Below are 20,869 nucleotides of genomic sequence, written 5' to 3'. Positions count from 1 at the left end.
TGCCTGACCATTCTGCCTGCCCTGCCCTGCCCTGACCTCGAGCCTGCCTCACCATTCTGCCTGCCCTGCCCTGCCCTGACCTCGAGCCTGCCTGACCATTCTGCCTGCCCTGCCCTGACCTCGAGCCTGCCTGACCATTCTGCCTGCCCTGCCCGGACCTCGAGCCTGCCTGACCATTCTGCCTGCCCTGCCCTGACCTGACCTCGAGCCTGCCTGACCATTCTGCCTGCCCTACCCTGACCTGACCTCGAGCCTGCCTGACCATTCTGCCTGCCCTGCCCTGACCTCGAGCCTGCCTGACCATTCTGCCTGCCCTGACCTCGAGCCTGCCTGACCATTCTGCCTGCCCTGACCTCGAGCCTGCCTGACCATTCTGCCTGCCCTGCCCGGACCTCGAGCCTGCCTGACCATTCTGCCTGCCCTGCCCTGACCTCGAGCCTGCCTGACCATTCTGCCTGCCCTGCCCTGACCTGACCTCGAGCCTGCCTGACCATTCTGTAACTCTGAACTGGTTTTGACCTTTTGCCTGTCCACGACCATATTCTCTTGCCTTCCCCTTTTGGATCGTTAATAAACATCTTGGACTCTAACCATCTGCCTCCTGTGTCTGCATCTGGGTCTCACCTTGTGCCCTTATATCTCCACTGTTGGAAACTAAATGTTAGTCTAAAAGAAATGTGAGATGCTAGATGCTTTTTATAGTGGAGATCAAGTCTATAAATTGCCTGGCTGGGCTGATGGATTGTGTAGTCAGATGGATCAGAGTGAATAGGCATTTTAACGTCATATAATTAGACTGTGGTAACTTGTGGAATAGACACCGCCTGGAATAAGGTGTTAACCAATCAGCATTAAGGATTAGACCCACCCATTGTATAAATATAGTTATTAGTGTTCCTCCCCCTCCAGGCTTCCCCATCACCACCATAGATTTAGCCAGTGGTAACTTGTGGAATAGACACCGCCTGGAATAAGGTGTTAACCAATCAGCATTAAGGATTAGACCCACCTTGTTCCTCCCCCTCCAGGCTTCCCCATCACCACCATACATTTAGCCAGTGGTAACTTGTGGAATAGACACCAGCTGGAATGCGGTTTTAACATATTAGCATTCAAGATAAGACCCAACCGTTATATAATCCCTGTCAAACATCGTACCTTGCCGTACCACAGGTAACAGTATAGTACCTTGCCGTACCACAGGTAACAGTATAGTACCTTGCCGTACCACAGGTAACAGTATAGTACCTTGCCTTACCACAGGTAACAGTATAGTACCTTGCCGTACCACAGATAACAGTATAGTACCTTGCCATACCACAGGTAACAGTGTCTGACCTTGCCATACCACAGGTAACAGTATAGTACCTTGCCATACCACAGGTAACAGTATAGTACCTTGCCATACCACAGGTAACAGTATAGTACCTTGCCATACCACAGGTAACAGTATAGTACCTTGCCGTACCACAGGTAACAGTATAGTACCTTGCTGTACCACAGGTAACAGTGTCTGACCTTACCGTACCACAGGTAACAGTATAGTACCTTGCCGTACCACAGGTAACAGTGTCTGACCTTGCCGTACCACAGGTAACAGTATAGTACCTTGCCGTACCACAGGTAACAGTATAGTACCTTGCCGTACCACAGGTAACAGTGTCTGACCTTGCCATACCACAGGTAACAGTATAGTACCTTGCCATACCACAGGTAACAGTATAGTACCTTGCCGTACCACAGGTAACAGTATAGTACCTTGCCGTACCACAGGTAACAGTATAGTACCTTGCTGTACCACAGGTAACAGTGTCTGACCTTGCCGTACCACAGGTAACAGTATAGTACCTTGCCATACCACAGGTAACAGTATAGTACCTTGCCATACCACAGGTAACAGTATAGTACCTTGCTTACCATACCACAGGTAACAGTGTAGACCTTGCCATACCACAGGTAACAGTATAGTACCTTGCCATACCACAGGTTATAGTACCTTGCCGTACCACAGGTAACAGTATAGTACCTTGCCGTACCACAGATAACAGTATAGTACCTTGCCATACCACAGGTAACAGTGTCTGACCTTGCCGTACCACAGGTAACAGTATAGTACCTTGCCATACCACAGGTAACAGTATAGTACCTTGCCATACCACAGGTAACAGTATAGTACCTTGCCATACCACAGGTAACAGTGTCTGACCTTGCCGTACCACAGGTAACAGTGTCTGACCGTGCCGTACCACAGGTAACAGTATAGTACCTTGCCTTACCACAGGTAACAGTATAGTACCTTGCCATACCACAGGTAACAGTATAGTACCTTGCCATACCACAGGTAACAGTGTCTGACCTTGCCATACCACAGGTAACAGTATAGTACCTTGCCATACCACAGGTAACAGTATAGTACCTTGCCATACCACAGGTAACAGTATAGTACCTTGCCATACCACAGGTAACAGTATAGTACCTTGCCGTACCACAGGTAACAGTATAGTACCTTGCTGTACCACAGGTAACAGTGTCTGACCTTACCGTACCACAGGTAACAGTATAGTACCTTGCCGTACCACAGGTAACAGTGTCTGACCTTGCCGTACCACAGGTAACAGTATAGTACCTTGCCGTACCACAGGTAACAGTATAGTACCTTGCCGTACCACAGGTAACAGTGTCTGACCTTGCCATACCACAGGTAACAGTATAGTACCTTGCCATACCACAGGTAACAGTATAGTACCTTGCCGTACCACAGGTAACAGTATAGTACCTTGCCGTACCACAGGTAACAGTATAGTACCTTGCTGTACCACAGGTAACAGTGTCTGACCTTGCCGTACCACAGGTAACAGTATAGTACCTTGCCATACCACAGGTAACAGTATAGTACCTTGCCATACCACAGGTAACAGTATAGTACCTTGCCATACCACAGGTAACAGTGTCTGACCTTGCCGTACCACAGGTAACAGTGTCTGACCTTGCCATACCACAGTTAACAGTATAGTACCTTGCCATACCACAGGTAACAGTATAGTACCTTGCCGTACCACAGGTAACAGTATAGTACCTTGCCGTACCACAGGTAACAGTATAGTACCTTGCTGTACCACAGGTAACAGTGTCTGACCTTGCCGTACCACAGGTAACAGTATAGTACCTTGCCATACCACAGGTAACAGTATAGTACCTTGCCATACCACAGGTAACAGTATAGTACCTTGCCATACCACAGGTAACAGTGTCTGACCTTGCCGTACCACAGGTAACAGTGTCTGACCGTGCCGTACCACAGGTAACAGTATAGTACCTTGCCATACCACAGGTAACAGTATAGTACCTTGCCATACCACAGGTAACAGTATAGTACCTTGCCGTACCACAGGTAACAGTATAGTACCTTGCCATACCACAGGTAACAGTGTCTGACCTTGCCGTACCACAGGTAACAGTGTCTGACCTTGCCATACCACAGGTAACAGTATAGTACCTTGCCATACCACAGGTAACAGTGTCTGACCTTGCCGTACCACAGGTAACAGTGTCTGACCTTGCCGTACCACAGGTAACAGTGTCTGACCGTGCCGTACCACAGGTAACAGTATAGTACCTTGCCATACCACAGGTAACAGTGTCTGACCTTGCCGTACCACAGGTAACAGTATAGTACCTTGCCGTACCACAGGTAACAGTATAGTACCTTGCCATACCACAGGTAACAGTGTCTGACCTTGCCGTACCACAGGTAACAGTATAGTACCTTGCCATACCACAGGTAACAGTATAGTACCTTGCCGTACCACAGGTAACAGTATAGTACCTTGCTGTACCACAGGTAACAGTATAGTACCTTACCGTACCACAGGTAACAGTATAGTACCTTGCCATACCACAGGTAACAGTATAGTACCTTGCCATACCACAGGTAACAGTGTCTGACCTTGCCATACCACAGTTAACAGTATAGTACCTTGCCATACCACAGGTAACAGTATAGTACCTTGCCATACCACAGGTAACAGTTTAGTACCTTGCCATACCACAGGTAACAGTATAGTACCTTGCCATACCACAGGTAACAGTATAGTACCTTGCCGTACCACAGGTAACAGTATAGTACCTTGCCGTACCACAGGTAACAGTATAGTACCTTGCCATACCACAGGTAACAGTGTCTGACCTTGCCATACCACAGTTAACAGTGTCTGTACCTTGCCATACCACAGGTAACAGTATAGTACCTTGCCATACCACAGGTAACAGTATAGTACCTTGCCATACCACAGGTAACAGTTTAGTACCTTGCCATACCACAGGTAACAGTATAGTACCTTGCCATACCACAGGTAACAGTATAGTACCTTGCCATACCACAGGTAACAGTATAGTACCTTGCCATACCACAGGTAACAGTATAGTACCTTGCCATACCACAGGTAACAGTATAGTACCTTGCCATACCACAGGTAACAGTATAGTACCTTGCCATACCACAGGTAACAGTATAGTACCTTGCCATACCACAGGTAACAGTATAGTACCTTGCCATACCACAGGTAACAGTATAGTACCTTGCCATACCACAGGTAACAGTATAGTACCTTGCCATACCACAGGTAACAGTATAGTACCTTGCCATACCACAGGTAACAGTATAGTACCTTGCCATACCACAGGTAACAGTATAGTACCTTGCCATACCACAGGTAACAGTATAGTACCTTGCCATACCACAGGTAACAGTATAGTACCTTGCCATACCACAGGTAAATCATGTGGTCAGTTTTTAGCAGGAACACATCATTGGTGTTGAGTGATGAGGAGCGGGCTGGGACCTCAGTAGCCCTGGTGTTCATCTCATGAGTCCCTCGAACCTGGAACAGTCTGGCTCCCGGGCCTGGGTTAGTCACCCCCGCTCTGCCTGTACCACCCTGAACACACACACACACACACACACACACACACACACACACACACACACATACACACACACACACACACACACACACACACACACACACAGCATCTTAAAGTGATAATTCATCCGAAATCTACATTTGGGTGAAATGTCCCTTTCCTTGAGTTTTGTCTGAAGGTCCATGGTGACAGAATCCACAATAATGTTAGCTTCATCACATTTAATCAGTGGTTCGAGGAGAAACAACGTTAGCAAAGCTGCACTGCAAGCAGAAACTTCCTCAAAAAACACTCCAAACTAAGATGGGTAGTTGGTGGCGTCAGCAGGGATTTTTGTTTACGTGCATACTACTAAAGTACTCGCTGGAATTTGGTTGCTCAGAACTGGAGGGATTTCCTCATGTAGCAGAGAGCAGAGAGCAGAGAGCAGAAAGCAGAGAGCAGAGAGCAGAGAGCAGAGAGCAGAAAGCAGAGAGCAGAGAGCAGAGAGCAGAAAGCAGAGAGCAGAGAGCAGAGAGCAGAGAGCAGAAAGCAGAGAGCAGAGAGCAGAGAGCAGAGAGCAGAGAGCAGAAAGCAGAGAGCAGAGAGCAGAGAGCAGAGAGCATCTTCATGGGTCTTCCAGTGAGGACATTGTTTACCTGGGGCACTTCGACATGGTTTGCTTTCCAGATGTGAACTAAACTGACCAGTAAACATAGGAAGTGCCAGAGCATTCGACCATTAAAAGATAACAAGATTCCCACGGTGAAGAAAACACGGACGGGTTCTTCACAATTATGGACTCTACCCAATTTAGTTTGAAGCGTTTTTGAGGAAGTTTCAGCTTGCAATGCAGCTTTGCTAACATCGGTTCTCCTGGAACCACTGATGAAATCTAGTGACGCTAATTTCAGGCTGTAGACAGAAGTAAATCTTATTATTGTGGATTATTGTGGATTCTGTCACGATGGACCTTCAGATTAAACTCAAGGAAAATATATCACTAGCCACTTTAAACAATGCTACCTAATATAATGTTACATACCCTACATTACTCATCTCATATGTATATACTGTACTCTATACCATCTACTGTATCCTTATGTAATACATGTATCACTAGCCACTTTAACTATGCCACTTTGTTTACATACTCATCTCATATGTATATACTGTACTCAATACCATCTACTGTATCCTTATCTGCCACTACCACTTTGTTTACATACTCATCTCATATGTATATACTGTACTCAATACCATCTACTGCATCTTGCCTATGCCGTTCTGTATATAAATATCTATGCCGCTCTGTACCATCACTCATTCATATATCTTTATGTACATATTCCTTATCCCCTTACACTGTGCATAAGACAGTAGTTTTGGAATTGTTAGTTAGATTACTTGTTGGTTATCACTGCATTGTCGGAACTAGAAGCACAAGCATTTCGCTACACTCGCATTAACATCTGCTAACCATGTGTATGTGACAAATACAATTTGATTTGATTTGATTTGAAAGGGCCATTTCACTCAAATTTAGATTTTGGATGAATTATCTCTTTAAGATGAAGGACCAGATGATCTCACCTCGAAGATGATGAGTTTTCCTTTAAAGATGGCCAGGAAGTGACGCGGCTCTTTTCCCATGACCACCCTGACTTGGACCGGCACTCCGCTGTACTTGTTGTCCATGGCAACGGCCTGATAGGCACACGATGTGATCTCATCCTGAGTAGCATGGCGACCCTGCACCGTAAACCAAGACTCACGTCAGTCACACACACCCAGCACAACACGCAGGTTAATTAACTAGTCACTGACTAGTATCAGCTTCTAGTGTTTAATTAACTATACACTAACTAGTCTCAGCTTCTAGTGTTTAATTAACTATACACTAACTAGTCTCAGCTTCTAGTGTTTAATTAACTATACACTGACTAGTCTCAGCTTCTAGTGTTTAATTAACTATACACTGACTAGCCTCAGGAGCACAGACTATCAACGTTGACCAACACTATAATGCTGAAACTCAAGGCATTATATCCACTAAAGAAGACTGAACCTGTTGTTGTCAGTGTCTTACCTGCCACATGTAGAGTATGTACTGCAGCTTGTTAGCTCTCTTGTAGGTGTAGAGCACCAGGTAACAGTCTCCTCCGTAGAACTGACCGAACGAGCTGGGGTGGAGCTCTCTCAACTCCAGGTCCTCTATACGCCAGATCTGGATAAAGACCATTGCACGTTTAAGTAAGTAATTGTGGGAGTAGGTGTTTGGTATTTTGGGTATTTTATTTGGATCCCCTATTAGCTGTTGCAAAAGCAGCAGCTACTCTTCCTGGAGTCCACACAAAACATGAAACATAATACAGAACATCAATAGACAAGAACAGCTCAAGGACAGAACTATATACATTAAAACATCACACGTGGCCTCCATATCAATACATACACAACTATCTGGGTCCATTAGAGGAGAGGCATTGTACCAAACTATCTGGGTCCATTAGAGGAGAGGAGTTGTACCAAACTATCTGGGTCCATTAGAGGAGAGGAGTTGTACCAAACTATCTGGGTCCATTAGAGGAGAGGCGTTGTACCAAACTATCTGGGTCAAATAGAGGAGAGGAGTTCTACCAAACTATCTGGGTCCATTAGAGGAGAGGCGTTGTACCAAACTATCTGGGTCAAATAGAGGAGAGGAGTTGTGAGGTGTTGCTTTTTCTGTTTTTTAAACCAGGTTTGCTGTTTATTTGAGCAATATGATATGGAAGGAAGTTCCATGCAATAAGGTCTCTATATAATACTGTACGCTTTCTTGAATTTGTTCTGGATTTGGGGACTGTGAAAAGACCCCTGGTGGCATGTCTGGTGGGGTAAGTGTGTGTGTCAGAGCTGTGTGTAAGTTGACAATGCAAACAATTTGGGATTTTCAAAACATTAATGTTTCTTTAAAATTAAGAAGTGATGCAGTCAGTCTCTCTTCAACTCTGAGCCAAGAGAGACTGGCAGCATAGTATGTACATCAGCCATCTGATTACAGTCAGTCTCTCCTCAACTCTGAGCCAAGAGAGACTGGCAGCATAGTATTTATATCAGCCCTCTGATTACAATGAAGAGCAGAACGTGCCGCTCTGTTCTGGGCAAGCTGCAGCTTAACTAGGTCTTTCTTAGCAACACTGGACCACACGACTGGACAATAATCAAGATTAGACAAAACTAGAGCCTGCAGGACTTGCTTTGTGGAGCGTGCTGTCAAAAAATATCTTTATTACAGACAGACCTCTCCCCATCTTTACAACCATTGAATCAATATGTTTTGACCAGGACAGTTTACAATCTAAGGTAACGCCAAGTAATTTAGTCGCCTTAACTTGTTCAACAGCCACACCATTGCTGATGCGCATATGGTTGAATCATCAGCATACATGGACACACATGCTTTGTCTAATGCCAGTGGCAGGTCATTGGTAAAAATAGAAAAGGGTAGAGGGCCTAGAGAGCTGCCATGCAGTACACCACACTTTGTAGGTCTGCTGTTAGAATCAGTAAAGGCCGCTTTACTTCCCTCCAGGACAAAGACTTTCCTCTAGGACTTTAGATTCCCTCCAGGCCTGAGGACAAATACTTTCCTCTAGACTCAGATTAAAGATCTGACAGATGGAGGGGCTACAGAGTCAGCTACCATCCTCAGTAGCTTTCCATCTAAGTTGTCAATGCCAGGAGGTTTGTCATTATTAATCGATAGCAATATTTTTTTCCACCTCTCCCTCGCTAACTTTACAAAATTCAAACTTGCAATGCTTTTCTTTCATTACTTGTTTTGTTATGCATGAATATGATGACTCACTGTTTGTTGTTGGCATTTCCTGCCTAAGTTTGACTGTGAAGTAATCATTCAAATAATTGGCAACATCAAATGGTTTTGTGATGGATAAGTCATCTGATTGGATGAAAGATGGAGTTGAATTTGTCTTTCTGACCATCATTTCATTTACAGTACGTTTTTTTACAGGACGTTTTTTTACAGGACGTTTTTTTACAGGACGTTTTTTTTTCCATCATTCTTTATTTCATTGATCTTGGCTTCATAATATAGTTTCTTCTCATTTTTGTTAAATTTAGTCACATAATTTCTCAATTTACCGTAAGTCAGCCAGTCAGATGTGCAGCCAGACATATCAGCCACTCCTTTTGCTCCATCTCTTTCAACCATACAGGCGAAGGGTGGCTACTTTGAAGAATCTAAAATCTAAAGTATATTTAGATTTGTTTGACACTTTTTTTGGTTACTACATGATTCCATATGTGTTATTTCATAGTTTTTATGTTTTTACAATTATTTTACAATGTAGAAAATAGTAAAAAATAAATGAAATTCCTTGAATGAGTAGGTGTGTGTCCTAACTTTCGACTGGTACTGTACGTTCCGCTCAAGTTCTTGGCTCCTTCAAGAACAGTTGTCCTTGAATTCAGGAACTTGACTATTACCGGCCTTGGCTTGTCACCTGGGCCCGGTGGTGGGTTTTCCAGTCCTGTGGGCGTGCTTTACCTTAATCTTCCTGTGGTCCAGCTTCAATTTCTTAGAGATCATTTCCCTCACTTGGTCCTCAATTCCATCCACAACCATATTATTCTGCCTTATTTGTCCCTCGAGACAGTCTGATTTATTCTTCATTGTTATCATGGATTCACACACAGAACTGATGTCCTCTCACAATGACTTACAGATTGCTATCATTTGTCATTCTCCTGTTTCTACTCATCGAGGTGACCCTGGGAGAACTGCAAGCTGTTCTTCAGGTCCTGGACCTCTCTGGTCAGGTCATCCATTATTTTATTAGTTGACTCCACCAGTATTTGGACAAAACACTTGTAGCTATTTTCTTGTTGTTGATACAACTGTAGAACTATTTTTTTTGTTCATTTAAAATATCATTCACGTGTGATAGAGAGACACCACAGTCCTCAACGATACTCCTGCTGGCTTTGGTCTTTGTCATGGTAGCTAGCAACGTAGGTTACACTGTTAGTCCTCGCAGTTCCAGACAGGGCAGGTCACAGGGAAGATTGAAAACAACAAACAGCAGGGATCTAGACAGCCGTAAACCCGGGACAATCCGCGGTCCCAGCCACAATGGCTAACCGCATCGCGGGCTGCGTTCCTGAGAAAACCTTTCTAGCTTGATAGGTCAAATAGCTCCTGAAACTCGGCCTTGGTTTGAATATCCGTTTAGTTTCAGTTAGTTTTCAGCCCTGATTTGCTAGTTTTTATTTAGTTTTAGTTGTATAAAAATATTTCTATTTGGTTTTAAATGATTTAAGTTTCAGTTTTAGTGTTCGGACAGAAAGCACGTGTGGGAGACTAGGAGATTTGGTCTGTATAGTTTACATAGTTCAAACAACTTTAACACCTGTCCAATGTGTTTCAACATTTCAACATTAGTAGTACATGTAAGGAGAATCAAGAAGCTACCTAGTAATTTATGTTTAAACTTCGCCCTCTCCTGGCAGCATATATTTCACATATTTAGTTGCTTGAAATCCCCCAAAAGATTGAAAACTCAATTGAAAACACAATATTAGATGTTTGCCCAAATTAAACGATAACAAGTAATAGCCTTGGTGTGTCTCACCTGAACCTGTCCAGAGGCGTCGTCCACCATGCGTTGCTGTGCTGCCAGTTCAGGACGAGCATGAAGCTCCATCACATCAAACTTCACCTGCTCAACCTTAGCTACAGTACAGGACACAATGGTGTTGAGATGGAACAAAAAACCTGCACATCTAGAAGTATTTACAGTGTACAGAAGTTGCTAATTGAAAATAATTTGTTGTCTAGTTAGTTACATATCATCTTTGTTTCATGTAGCTAGTTACAGCACCTTCAGAAAGTCTTCATACCCCTTTACTCATTGCACATTTTGTTGTGTTACAGCCTGAATTTAAAATGGATTAAATATATGTTTTCTCTCTCACCCATCTACACAACAATAAGTGCATTTGCCTGGGAGTGTGCGAGTGCAGGACAGAGGAATAGCAATTCTTACACTATTGTTCTAAATTCAATCACCTTCTTTCATCCTCATCATTCAGTTCATTGAAATTAAATGTTGAAGTCAGTTTCTATTTAGGTTTATGTCGCTCATTCATTGTCGGTTAGAGATACAGCAGCGCCTTGGGACCCAAAAGCATAATCAGTCCTCTAACTCCCCCTTGTGGTGGTCTGGAGCAATGAAGTAGTGACACAGGGTACCGTACTAAACCACAAATGACCTCTAAGTCCCGCAAAACGTTTAGTTGAGCAACCACTGTACCTATCTTGACTAGTTAATAGTTACATATATTGGTTAGTTAAGAGTAGCTGCCTATCTTGTTTAGTTAATAGTAGTTACCTAATTGAGTTAGTAGTAGTTACCTATATTGGGTAGTTAAACATATTTACCTACTTAGTTAGTTAGTTAGTAGTTACCTATCTTGGTTTGTTAATAGTAGTTGTTATTGTTTTGTTTAGTTAATAGTAGTTACCTATCTTAGTATGTGAACAGTAGTTACCATGACTGTAGAGTAGTAGTTACATATAATGGTTAGTTAATAGTAGTTACCTATCTTGTTTAGTTAGTAGTCATTACCTATATTGTTTAGTTAGTAGTAGTTCCCTATGCTGGTTAGTTAGTAGTCCTTACCTTTCTTGTTTAGTTAGTAGTAGTTACCTATTTTGTTTAGTTAGAAGTCATTACCTTTCTTGTTTAGTTAGTACTCATTACCTGTCTTGGCTAGTTAATAGCTATGACCTATCTTGGTTAGTTAGTAGTTACCTATCTTGTTCAGTTAGTAGCCATTACATATCTTGGTTAGTTAATAGTAGTTACCTATTTTCTCTAGTTAATAATAGTTACCTATCTTGGTTAGTTAATAGTAGTTACCTATCTTAGTTAGTTAATAGTAGTTACCTATCTTGTTTAGTTAGTAGCCGTTACATAGCTTGGTTAGTTAGTAGTTACCTATCTAAGTTAGTTAGTAGTCATTACCTATCTTGGTTAGTTAATAGTTGTTACCTATCTTGGTTAGTTAATAGTAGTTACCTATCTTGTTTAGTTAGTAGCCGTTACATATCTTGGTTAGTTAGTAGTCATTACCTATCTTGTTTAGTTAGTAGCCGTTACATATCTTGGTTAGTTAATAGTAGTTACCTATCTTGTTTAGTTAGTAGCCGTTACATATCTTGGTTAGTTAATAGTAGTTACCTATCTTAGTTAGTTAATAGTAGTTGCCTATCTTGTTTAGTTAGTAGCCGTTACATATCTTGGTTAGTTAATAGTAGTTACCTATCTTGTTAGTTAATAGTAGTTACCTATCTTGGTTAGTTAATAGTAGTTACCTATCTTCCCAGTGGTGTACACATTCCCCAGGCCCTTTGTCTGTCCCTTCTCTGTCCATGAAACGAAGAGATGTTTGAACAGGGCTGACTCTCCTCCCTCAGCCATCACCTCCACATTAGTGCTACTGGAGTAGTTCTTAGCCTTGATGAAGCCCTACAGAGGATAGAGGATGAGGGATGTTTTCTCTGCATTGAGATTTGAATCTTAACTTGAGATATGCATGTCATTTCCATGTGTTCCTGTTTTAGTTGGTCAACTGTGACTCACCACTGCCCTGCCCAGTGCCGAGCGACGCTCCTCTATAGAAGCCTCCTTTCCCTTCCACACCAGCACACTCAAACCACCCTGGTCCACAATATAGCAGTCCTGACAGGGAGGCAGAGGGTGAGAGTGAGAGAGAGAGATATAGAGATAGAGGGACAGAGAGAGACAGAGAGAGACAGTGAGAGACAGGGAGAGACAGACAGGGAGAGACAGACAGAGAGAGATACAGAGAGAGAGAGAGAGAGAGAGAGAGAGACAGAGAGAGAGAGAGACAGAGAGAGAGGGAGAGACAGAGAGACAGAGAGAGGGAGAGGCAGAGAGAGAGAGACAGAGAGACAGAGAGAGACAGAGAGAGATAGAGAGAGATGAGAGAGAGAGCGAGAGAGCGAGAGACAGACAGAGACAGAGAGAGAGAGAGAAAGAAAGAAAGAAAGAAAGAAAGAAAGAAAGAAAGAAAGAAAGAAAGAAAGAAAGAAAGAGAAAGTGTAATGGCAAAGCTGAACGGCCATGGCCTTCTGTTAAGGACTGAGTGGCAAATTACACAGTAAAAATGTGAAAATGTAGAGTTATAGGAATAAAAGGAAATGCAAGTTAGAATGAGGTTAATCAGGCAAAAAAAAAAAAAGTAGTTGTACCGTGGAGTGCAGCAGGTCTTGAGTCAGAGGCTGCATGGCCACTTCCTGGACGACCAGCTTGCCACTCTCATCAGACACACTGGGAGATGGACAGACAGTATCAGGAGACACACTGGGAGATGGACAGACAGTATCAGGAGCTAACCTCCACTCTCATCAGACACACTGGGAGATAGACAGACAGTATCAGGAGCTAACCTCCACTCTCATCAGACACACTGGGAGATGGACAGACAGTATCAGGAGCTAAACTCCACTCTCATCAGACACACTGGGAGATGGACAGACAGTATCAGGAGCTAACCTCCACTCTCATCAGACACACTGGGAGATACACAGACAGTATCAGGAGCTAACCTCCACTCTCATCAGACACACTGGGAGATGGACAGACAGTATCAGGAGACACACTGGGAGATAGACAGACAGTATCAGGAGCTAACCTCCACTCTCATCAGACACACTGGGAGATAGACAGACAGTATCAGGAGACAACCTCCACTCTCATCAGACACACTGGGAGATAGACAGACAGTATCAGGAGACACACTGGGAGATGGACAGACAGTATCAGGAGACACACTGGGAGATGGACAGACAGTATCAGGAGACACACTGGGAGATAGACAGACAGTATCAGGAGCTAACCTCCACTCTCATCAGACACACTGGGAGATGGACAGACAGTATCAGGAGCTAACCTCCACTCTCATCAGACACACTGGGAGATGGACAGACAGTATCAGGAGACACACTGGGAGATAGACAGACAGTATCAGGAGCTAACCTCCACTCTCATCAGACACACTGGGAGATAGACAGACAGTATCAGGAGATAACCTCCACTCTCATCAGACACACTGGGAGATGGACAGACAGTATCAGGAGCTAACCTCCACTCTCATCAGACACACTGGGAGATAGACAGACAGTATCAGGAGCTAACCTCCACTCTCATCAGACACACTGGGAGATAGACAGACAGTATCAGGAGACACACTAGGAGATAGACAGACAGTATCAGGAGACACACTGGGAGATAAACAGACAGTATCAGGAGCTAACCTCCACTCTCATCAGACACACTGGGAGATAGACAGACAGTATCAGGAGCTAACCTCCACTCTCATCAGACACACTGGGAGATGGACAGACAGTATCAGGAGCTAACCTCCACTCTCATCAGACACACTGGGAGATGGACAGACAGTATCAGGAGCTAACCTCCACTCTCATCAGACACACTGGGAGATAGACAGACAGTATCAGGAGACACACTGGGAGATAAACAGACAGTATCAGGAGCTAACCTCCACTCTCATCAGACACATTGGGAGATAGACAGACAGTATCAGGAGACACACTGGGAGATGGACAGAGAGTATCAGGAGCTAACCTCCACTCTCATCAGACACACTGGGAGATAGACAGACAGTATCAGGAGACACACTGGGAGATGGACAGACAGTATCAGGAGACACACTGGGAGATGGACAGACAGTATCAGGAGACACACTGGGAGATAGACAGACAGTATCAGGAGCTAACCTCCACTCTCATCAGACACACTGGGAGATGGACAGACAGTATCAGGAGCTAACCTCCACTCTCATCAGACACACTGGGAGATGGACAGACAGTATCAGGAGACACACTGGGAGATAGACAGACAGTATCAGGAGCTAACCTCCACTCTCATCAGACACACTGGGAGATAGACAGACAGTATCAGGAGATAACCTCCACTCTCATCAGACACACTGGGAGATGGACAGACAGTATCAGGAGCTAACCTCCACTCTCATCAGACACACTGGGAGATAGACAGACAGTATCAGGAGCTAACCTCCACTCTCATCAGACACACTGGGAGATAGACAGACAGTATCAGGAGACACACTAGGAGATAGACAGACAGTATCAGGAGACACACTGGGAGATAAACAGACAGTATCAGGAGCTAACCTCCACTCTCATCAGACACACTGGGAGATAGACAGACAGTATCAGGAGCTAACCTCCACTCTCATCAGACACACTGGGAGATGGACAGACAGTATCAGGAGCTAACCTCCACTCTCATCAGACACACTGGGAGATGGACAGACAGTATCAGGAGCTAACCTCCACTCTCATCAGACACACTGGGAGATAGACAGACAGTATCAGGAGACACACTGGGAGATAAACAGACAGTATCAGGAGCTAACCTCCACTCTCATCAGACACATTGGGAGATAGACAGACAGTATCAGGAGACACACTGGGAGATAGACAGACAGTATCAGGAGACACACTGGGAGATAGACAGACAGTATCAGGAGACACACTGGGAGATAGACAGACAGTATCAGGAGACACACTGGGAGATAGACAGACAGTATCAGGAGCTAACCTCCACTCTCATCAGACACACTGGGAGATAGACAGACAGTATCAGGAGCTAACCTCCACTCTCATCAGACACACTGGGAGATGGACAGACAGTATCAGGAGATAACCTCCACTCTCATCAGACACACTGGGAGATGGACAGACAGTATCAGGAGCTAACCTCCACTCTCATCAGACACACTGGGAGATAGACAGACAGTATCAGGAGCTAACCTCCACTCTCATCAGACACATTGGGAGATAGACAGACAGAATCAGGAGACACACTGGGAGATAGACAGACAGTATCAGGAGCTAACCTCCACTCTCATCAGACACACTGGGAGATAGACAGACAGTATCAGGAGCTAACCTCCACTCTCATCAGACACACTGGGAGATGGACAGACAGTATCAGGAGACACACTGGGAGATGGACAGACAGTATCAGGAGCTAACCTCCACTCTCATCAGACACACTGGGAGATAGACAGACAGTATCAGGAGACACACTGGGAGATGGACAGACAGTATCAGGAGACACACTGGGAGATAAACAGACAGTATCAGGAGACACACTGGGAGATAGACAGACAGTATCAGGAGACACACTGGGAGATGGACAGAGAGTATCAGGAGCTAACCTCCACTCTCATCAGACACACTGGGAGATAGACAGACAGTATCAGGAGACACACTGGGAGATAGACAGACAGTATCAGGAGACACACTGGGAGATGGACAGAGAGTATCAGGAGCTAACCTCCACTCTCATCAGACACACTGGGAGATAGACAGACAGTATCAGGAGACACACTGGGAGATAGACAGACAGTATCAGGAGACACACTGGGAGATAAACAGACAGTATCAGGAGCTAACCTCCACTCTCATCAGACACACTGGGAGATAGACAGACAGTATCAGGAGCTAACCTCCACTCTCATCAGACACACTGGGAGATAGACAGACAGTATCAGGAGACACACTGGGAGATAGACAGACAGTATCAGGAGACACACTGGGAGATAAACAGACAGAATCAGGTGACAACCTCCACTCTCATCAGACGTTTGTTAATTTAGAGACAGTCTAGAACAATAGCCTTGGTGTCAGTCTAGAACAATAGCCTTGGTGTCAGTCTAGAACAATAGCCTTGGTGTCAGTCTAGAACAATAGCCTTGGAGTCAGTCTAGAACAATAGCCTTGGAGTCAGTCTAGAACAATAGCCTTGGTGTCAGTCTAGAACAATAGCCTTGGTGTCAGTCTAGAACAACAGCCTTGGAGTCAGTCTAGAACAATAGCCTTGGTGTCAGGCTAGAACAATAGCCTTGGTGTCAGTCTAGAACAATAGCCTTGGTGTCAGTCTGGAACAACAGCCTTGGAGTCAGTCTGGAGCAATAGCCTTGGTGTCAGTCTAGAACAATAGCCTTGGTGTCAGTCTGGAACAATAGCCTTGGTGTCAGTCTGGAACAATAGCCTTGGTGTCAGTCTGGAACAATAGCCTTGGTGTCAGTCTGGAACAATAGCCTTGGTGTTGTTGAAGCTCGCATCCGCTACAAGACCATGGTGCTTGCCTACGGAGCTGTGAGGGGAACGGCACCTCACTACCTCCAGGCTCTGATCAGGCCCTACACCCAAACAAGGGCACTGCGTTCATCCACCTCTGGCCTGCTCGCCTCCCTACCACTGAGGAAGTACAGTTCCCGCTCAGCCCAGTCAAAACTGTTCGCTGCTCTGGCCCCCCAATGGTGGAACAAACTCCCTCACGACGCCAGGACAGCGGAGTCAATCACCACCTTCCGGAGACACCTGAAACCCCACCTCTTTAAGGAATACCTAGGATAGGATAAAGTAATCCTTCTCCCCCCCCCCCTTAAAATATTTAGATGCACTATTGTAAAGTGGCTGTTCCACTGGATGTCATAAGGTGAAAGCACCAATTTGTAAGTCGCTCTGGATAAGAGCGTCTGCTAAATGACTTAAATGTAAAAATGTAAATGTGTCAGTCTAGAACAATAGCCTTGGTGTCAGTCTAGAACAATAGCCTTGGAGTCAGTCTAGAACAATAGCCTTGGTGTCAGTCTAGAACAATAGCCTTGGTGTCAGTCTAGAACAATAGCCTTGGTGTCAGTCTAGAACAATAGCCTTGGTGTCAGTCTAGAACAATAACCTTGGTGTCAGTCTGGAACAATAGCCTTGGTGTCAGTCTAGAACAATAGCCTTGGTGTCAGTCTAGAACAATAGCCTTGGTGTCAGTCTAGAACAATAGCCTTGGTGTCAGTCTAGAACAATAGCCTTGGTGTCAGTCTAGAACAATAGCCTTGGTGTCAGTCTGGAACAATAGCCTTGGTGTCAGTCTAGAACAATAGCCTTGGTGTCAGTCTAGAACAATAGCCTTGGTGTCAGTCTGGAACAACAGCCTTGGTGTCAGTCTAGAACAATAGCCTTGGTGTCAGTCTGGAACAATAGCCTTGGTGTCAGTCTGGAGCAACAGCAGGGCTCTGGTCTGGCAGGTCAATAATGCTGCATCATTGAATGACGAAGCAGTTCCAGGCTAAGGGTCACTAACAGAAAGAGACCGTCTCCAGAGTTAGTCTACGTACTTGTAGAGCCTGATGTTGGCGGTCTGCTGATGGCGGTCTGGTGTGTCATCAGGCTCCGCCTCTTTCAGCTTGCCTGACCTCTGGCCCAGCACGACCCTCATGATCTTCATCAGCTCAGGGGAGTCTTCCTCATCTCTCCCCTCCACCACCCCGATCTGAGCACGCCCCCCTCGCTCCCTGTCACGGATATCCTGGGCCAGCAGCATCGCCTGCAGGGAGGGGAGAATATAACATTGATTGTTTAGTGGAAAAACACCTAAACCTAACCAGGAAAAACATAGAAACCAAACCTGGCATGGAACGGTTAAAAGGGGCGGTCATCAAAGAAGAACAGTCATTAAAGGGGCGGTCATCAATGAAGAACAGTCATTAAAGGGGCGGTCATCAATGAAGAACAGTCATTAAAGGGGAGGTCATCAATGAAGAACAGTCATTAAAGGGGAGGTCATCAATGAAGAACAGTCATTAAAGGGGTGGTCATCAATGAAGAACAGTCATTAAAGGGGCGGTCATCAATGAAGAACAGTCATTAAAGGGGCGGTCATCAATGAAGAACAGTCATTAAAGGGGTGGTCATCAATGAAGAACAGTCATTAAAGGGGAGGTCATCAATGAAGAACAGTCATTAAAGGGGCGGTCATCAATGAAGAACAGTCATTAAAGGGGCGGTCATCAATGAAGAACAGTCATTAAAGGGAAGGTCATCAATGAAGAACAGTCATTAAAGGGGCATCAATGAAGAACAGTCATTAAAGGGCGGTCATCAATGAAGAACAGTCATTAAAGGGCGGTCATCAATGAAGAACAGTCATTAAAGGGCGGTCATCAATGAAGAACAGTCATTAAAGGGAAGGTCATCAATGAAGAACAGTCATTAAAGGGAAGGTCATCAATGAAGAACAGTCATTAAAGGGGCGGTCATCAATGAAGAACAGTCATTAAAGGGGCAGTCATCAATGAAGAACCGTCATTAAAGGGAAGGTCATCAATGAAGAACAGTCATTAAAGGGGCGGTCATCAAAGAAGAACAGTCATTAAAGGGGCGGTCATCAATGAGGAACAGTCATTAAAGGGGCGGTCATCAATGAAGAACAGTCATTAAAGGGGCGGTCATCAATGAAGAACAGTCATTAAAGGGGCGGTCATCAAAGAAGAACAGTCATTAAAGGGAAGGTCATCAATGAAGAACAGTCATTAAAGGGGCGGTCATCAATGAAGAACAGTCATTAAAGGGGCGGTCATCAATGAAGAACAGTCATTAAAGGGGCGGTCATCAATGAAGAACAGTCATTAAAGGGGCGGTCATCAATGAAGAACAGTCATTAGAGGGGCGGTCATCAATGAAGAACAGTCATTAAAGGGGCGGTCATCAAAGAAGAACAGTCATTAAAGGGAAGGTCATATTTGAAGAACAGTCATTAAAGAGAAGGTCATCAAAGAGGAACAGTCATTAAAGGGAAGGTCATCAAAGAAGACCGTCATTAAAGGGAAGGTCATATTTGAAGAACAGTCATTAAAGGGAAGGTCATCAAAGAAGAACAGTCAGTAAAGGGAAGGTCATCAAAGAAGAACAGTCATTAAAGGGGCGGTCATCAATGAAGAACAGTCATTAAAGGGGCGGTCATCAAAGAAGAACAGTCATTTGATCATCATTATCATGATGGTAGACTAAACACACGGCCGTGGTGTTCACTAGGACTACCTGAAGTTTCTCCCCCCTGTTGTTCTGAGGGTCATAGTCAGGGGTTAGGAGTTAAGGGTTCAAATCAAATCAAATGTATTTGTCACATACACATGGTTAGCAGATGTTAATGCGAGTGTAGCGAATGGTTTAGGGTCAGGGTTAGAGGTCAGGGGTCAGTGGTTAAGGGTCCGGTGCCTTGATTTTCTCTCTCCTGTTGCTCTGAGGGTTAGGGTTAGAGGACGGGGGTTTGGTGATGAGGTTAAAAGTTCAGAGTTAGGGTAAGGGGTTTAGGGATAGAGGTCGGGGGTCGGGGGTCAGGATTAGGTACCTTGAGTTTCTCACTCCGGTTGCTCTGAGGGCCATTCCACTGAACTATGACCTTCCCCATGTCCAGAAGGAAGACGTCTCCACTGTTGAAGCTACTCCACGACACCTCCACCTGGAAACACAATACACACAACACACTCAGAACACTGCTCACCTGAAACACAATACACACTCAGAATACTGCTCACCTGGAAACACAATACACACTCAGAACACTGCATTCTTCCCCCCAGGGAAAGACAGGCAGCGGTAGGCCCCAGTGTGGATGACTGAGGCTGGGTTAGAGGGACTGAGGCTGGGTTAGAGGGACTGAGGCTGGGTTAGAGAGTCTGAGGCTGGGTTAGAGGGACTGAGGCTGGGTTAGAGAGACTGAGGCTGGGTTAGAGAGACTGAGGCTGTGTTAGAGGGACTGAGGCTGGGTTAGAGGGACTGAGGCTGGGTTAGAGGGACTGAGGCTGTGCTAGATGGACTGAGGCTGGGTTAGAGGGACTGAGGCTGGGTTAGAGAGCCTGAGGCTGGGTTAGAGGGACTGAGGCTGGGTTAGAGAGACTGAGGCTGGGTTAGAGGGACTGAGGCTGTGCTAGAGGGACTGAGGCTGGGTTAGAGAGGCTGAGGTTGGGTTAGAGGGACTGAGGCTGTGCTAGAGGGACTGAGGCTGGGTTAGAGGGACTGAGGCTGGGTTAGAGGGACTGA

General features: G+C 45.0%; 1 protein-coding gene across 3 annotated transcripts in view; it reads right to left on the bottom strand.

Annotated features, from left to right (window-relative positions):
• Window positions 1–20,869, bottom strand: part of vill (villin-like) — an 89,590-nt gene that overhangs the window by 20,156 nt on the left and 48,565 nt on the right. For all 3 annotated transcript variants that reach the window (XM_065019202.1, XM_065019204.1, XM_065019203.1), the window contains exons 6-14: window positions 20,178–20,288; window positions 18,166–18,374; window positions 13,187–13,265; window positions 12,555–12,653; window positions 12,287–12,440; window positions 10,542–10,642; window positions 6,992–7,129; window positions 6,496–6,654; window positions 4,758–4,937 (exon numbers count right to left, since the gene is read on the bottom strand). In XM_065019202.1, coding sequence (XP_064875274.1) covers window positions 4,758–4,937; window positions 6,496–6,654; window positions 6,992–7,129; window positions 10,542–10,642; window positions 12,287–12,440; window positions 12,555–12,653; window positions 13,187–13,265; window positions 18,166–18,374; window positions 20,178–20,288 — 1,230 coding nt within the window. The remainder of the gene's footprint in view (window positions 1–4,757; window positions 4,938–6,495; window positions 6,655–6,991; window positions 7,130–10,541; window positions 10,643–12,286; window positions 12,441–12,554; window positions 12,654–13,186; window positions 13,266–18,165; window positions 18,375–20,177; window positions 20,289–20,869) is intronic.

This window comes from Oncorhynchus nerka, linkage group LG6 (assembly GCF_034236695.1).
Source record: "Oncorhynchus nerka isolate Pitt River linkage group LG6, Oner_Uvic_2.0, whole genome shotgun sequence".
NCBI classification, from domain to species: domain Eukaryota; kingdom Metazoa; phylum Chordata; class Actinopteri; order Salmoniformes; family Salmonidae; genus Oncorhynchus; species Oncorhynchus nerka.
This window is presented reverse-complemented; position numbering and strand designations above follow the sequence as displayed.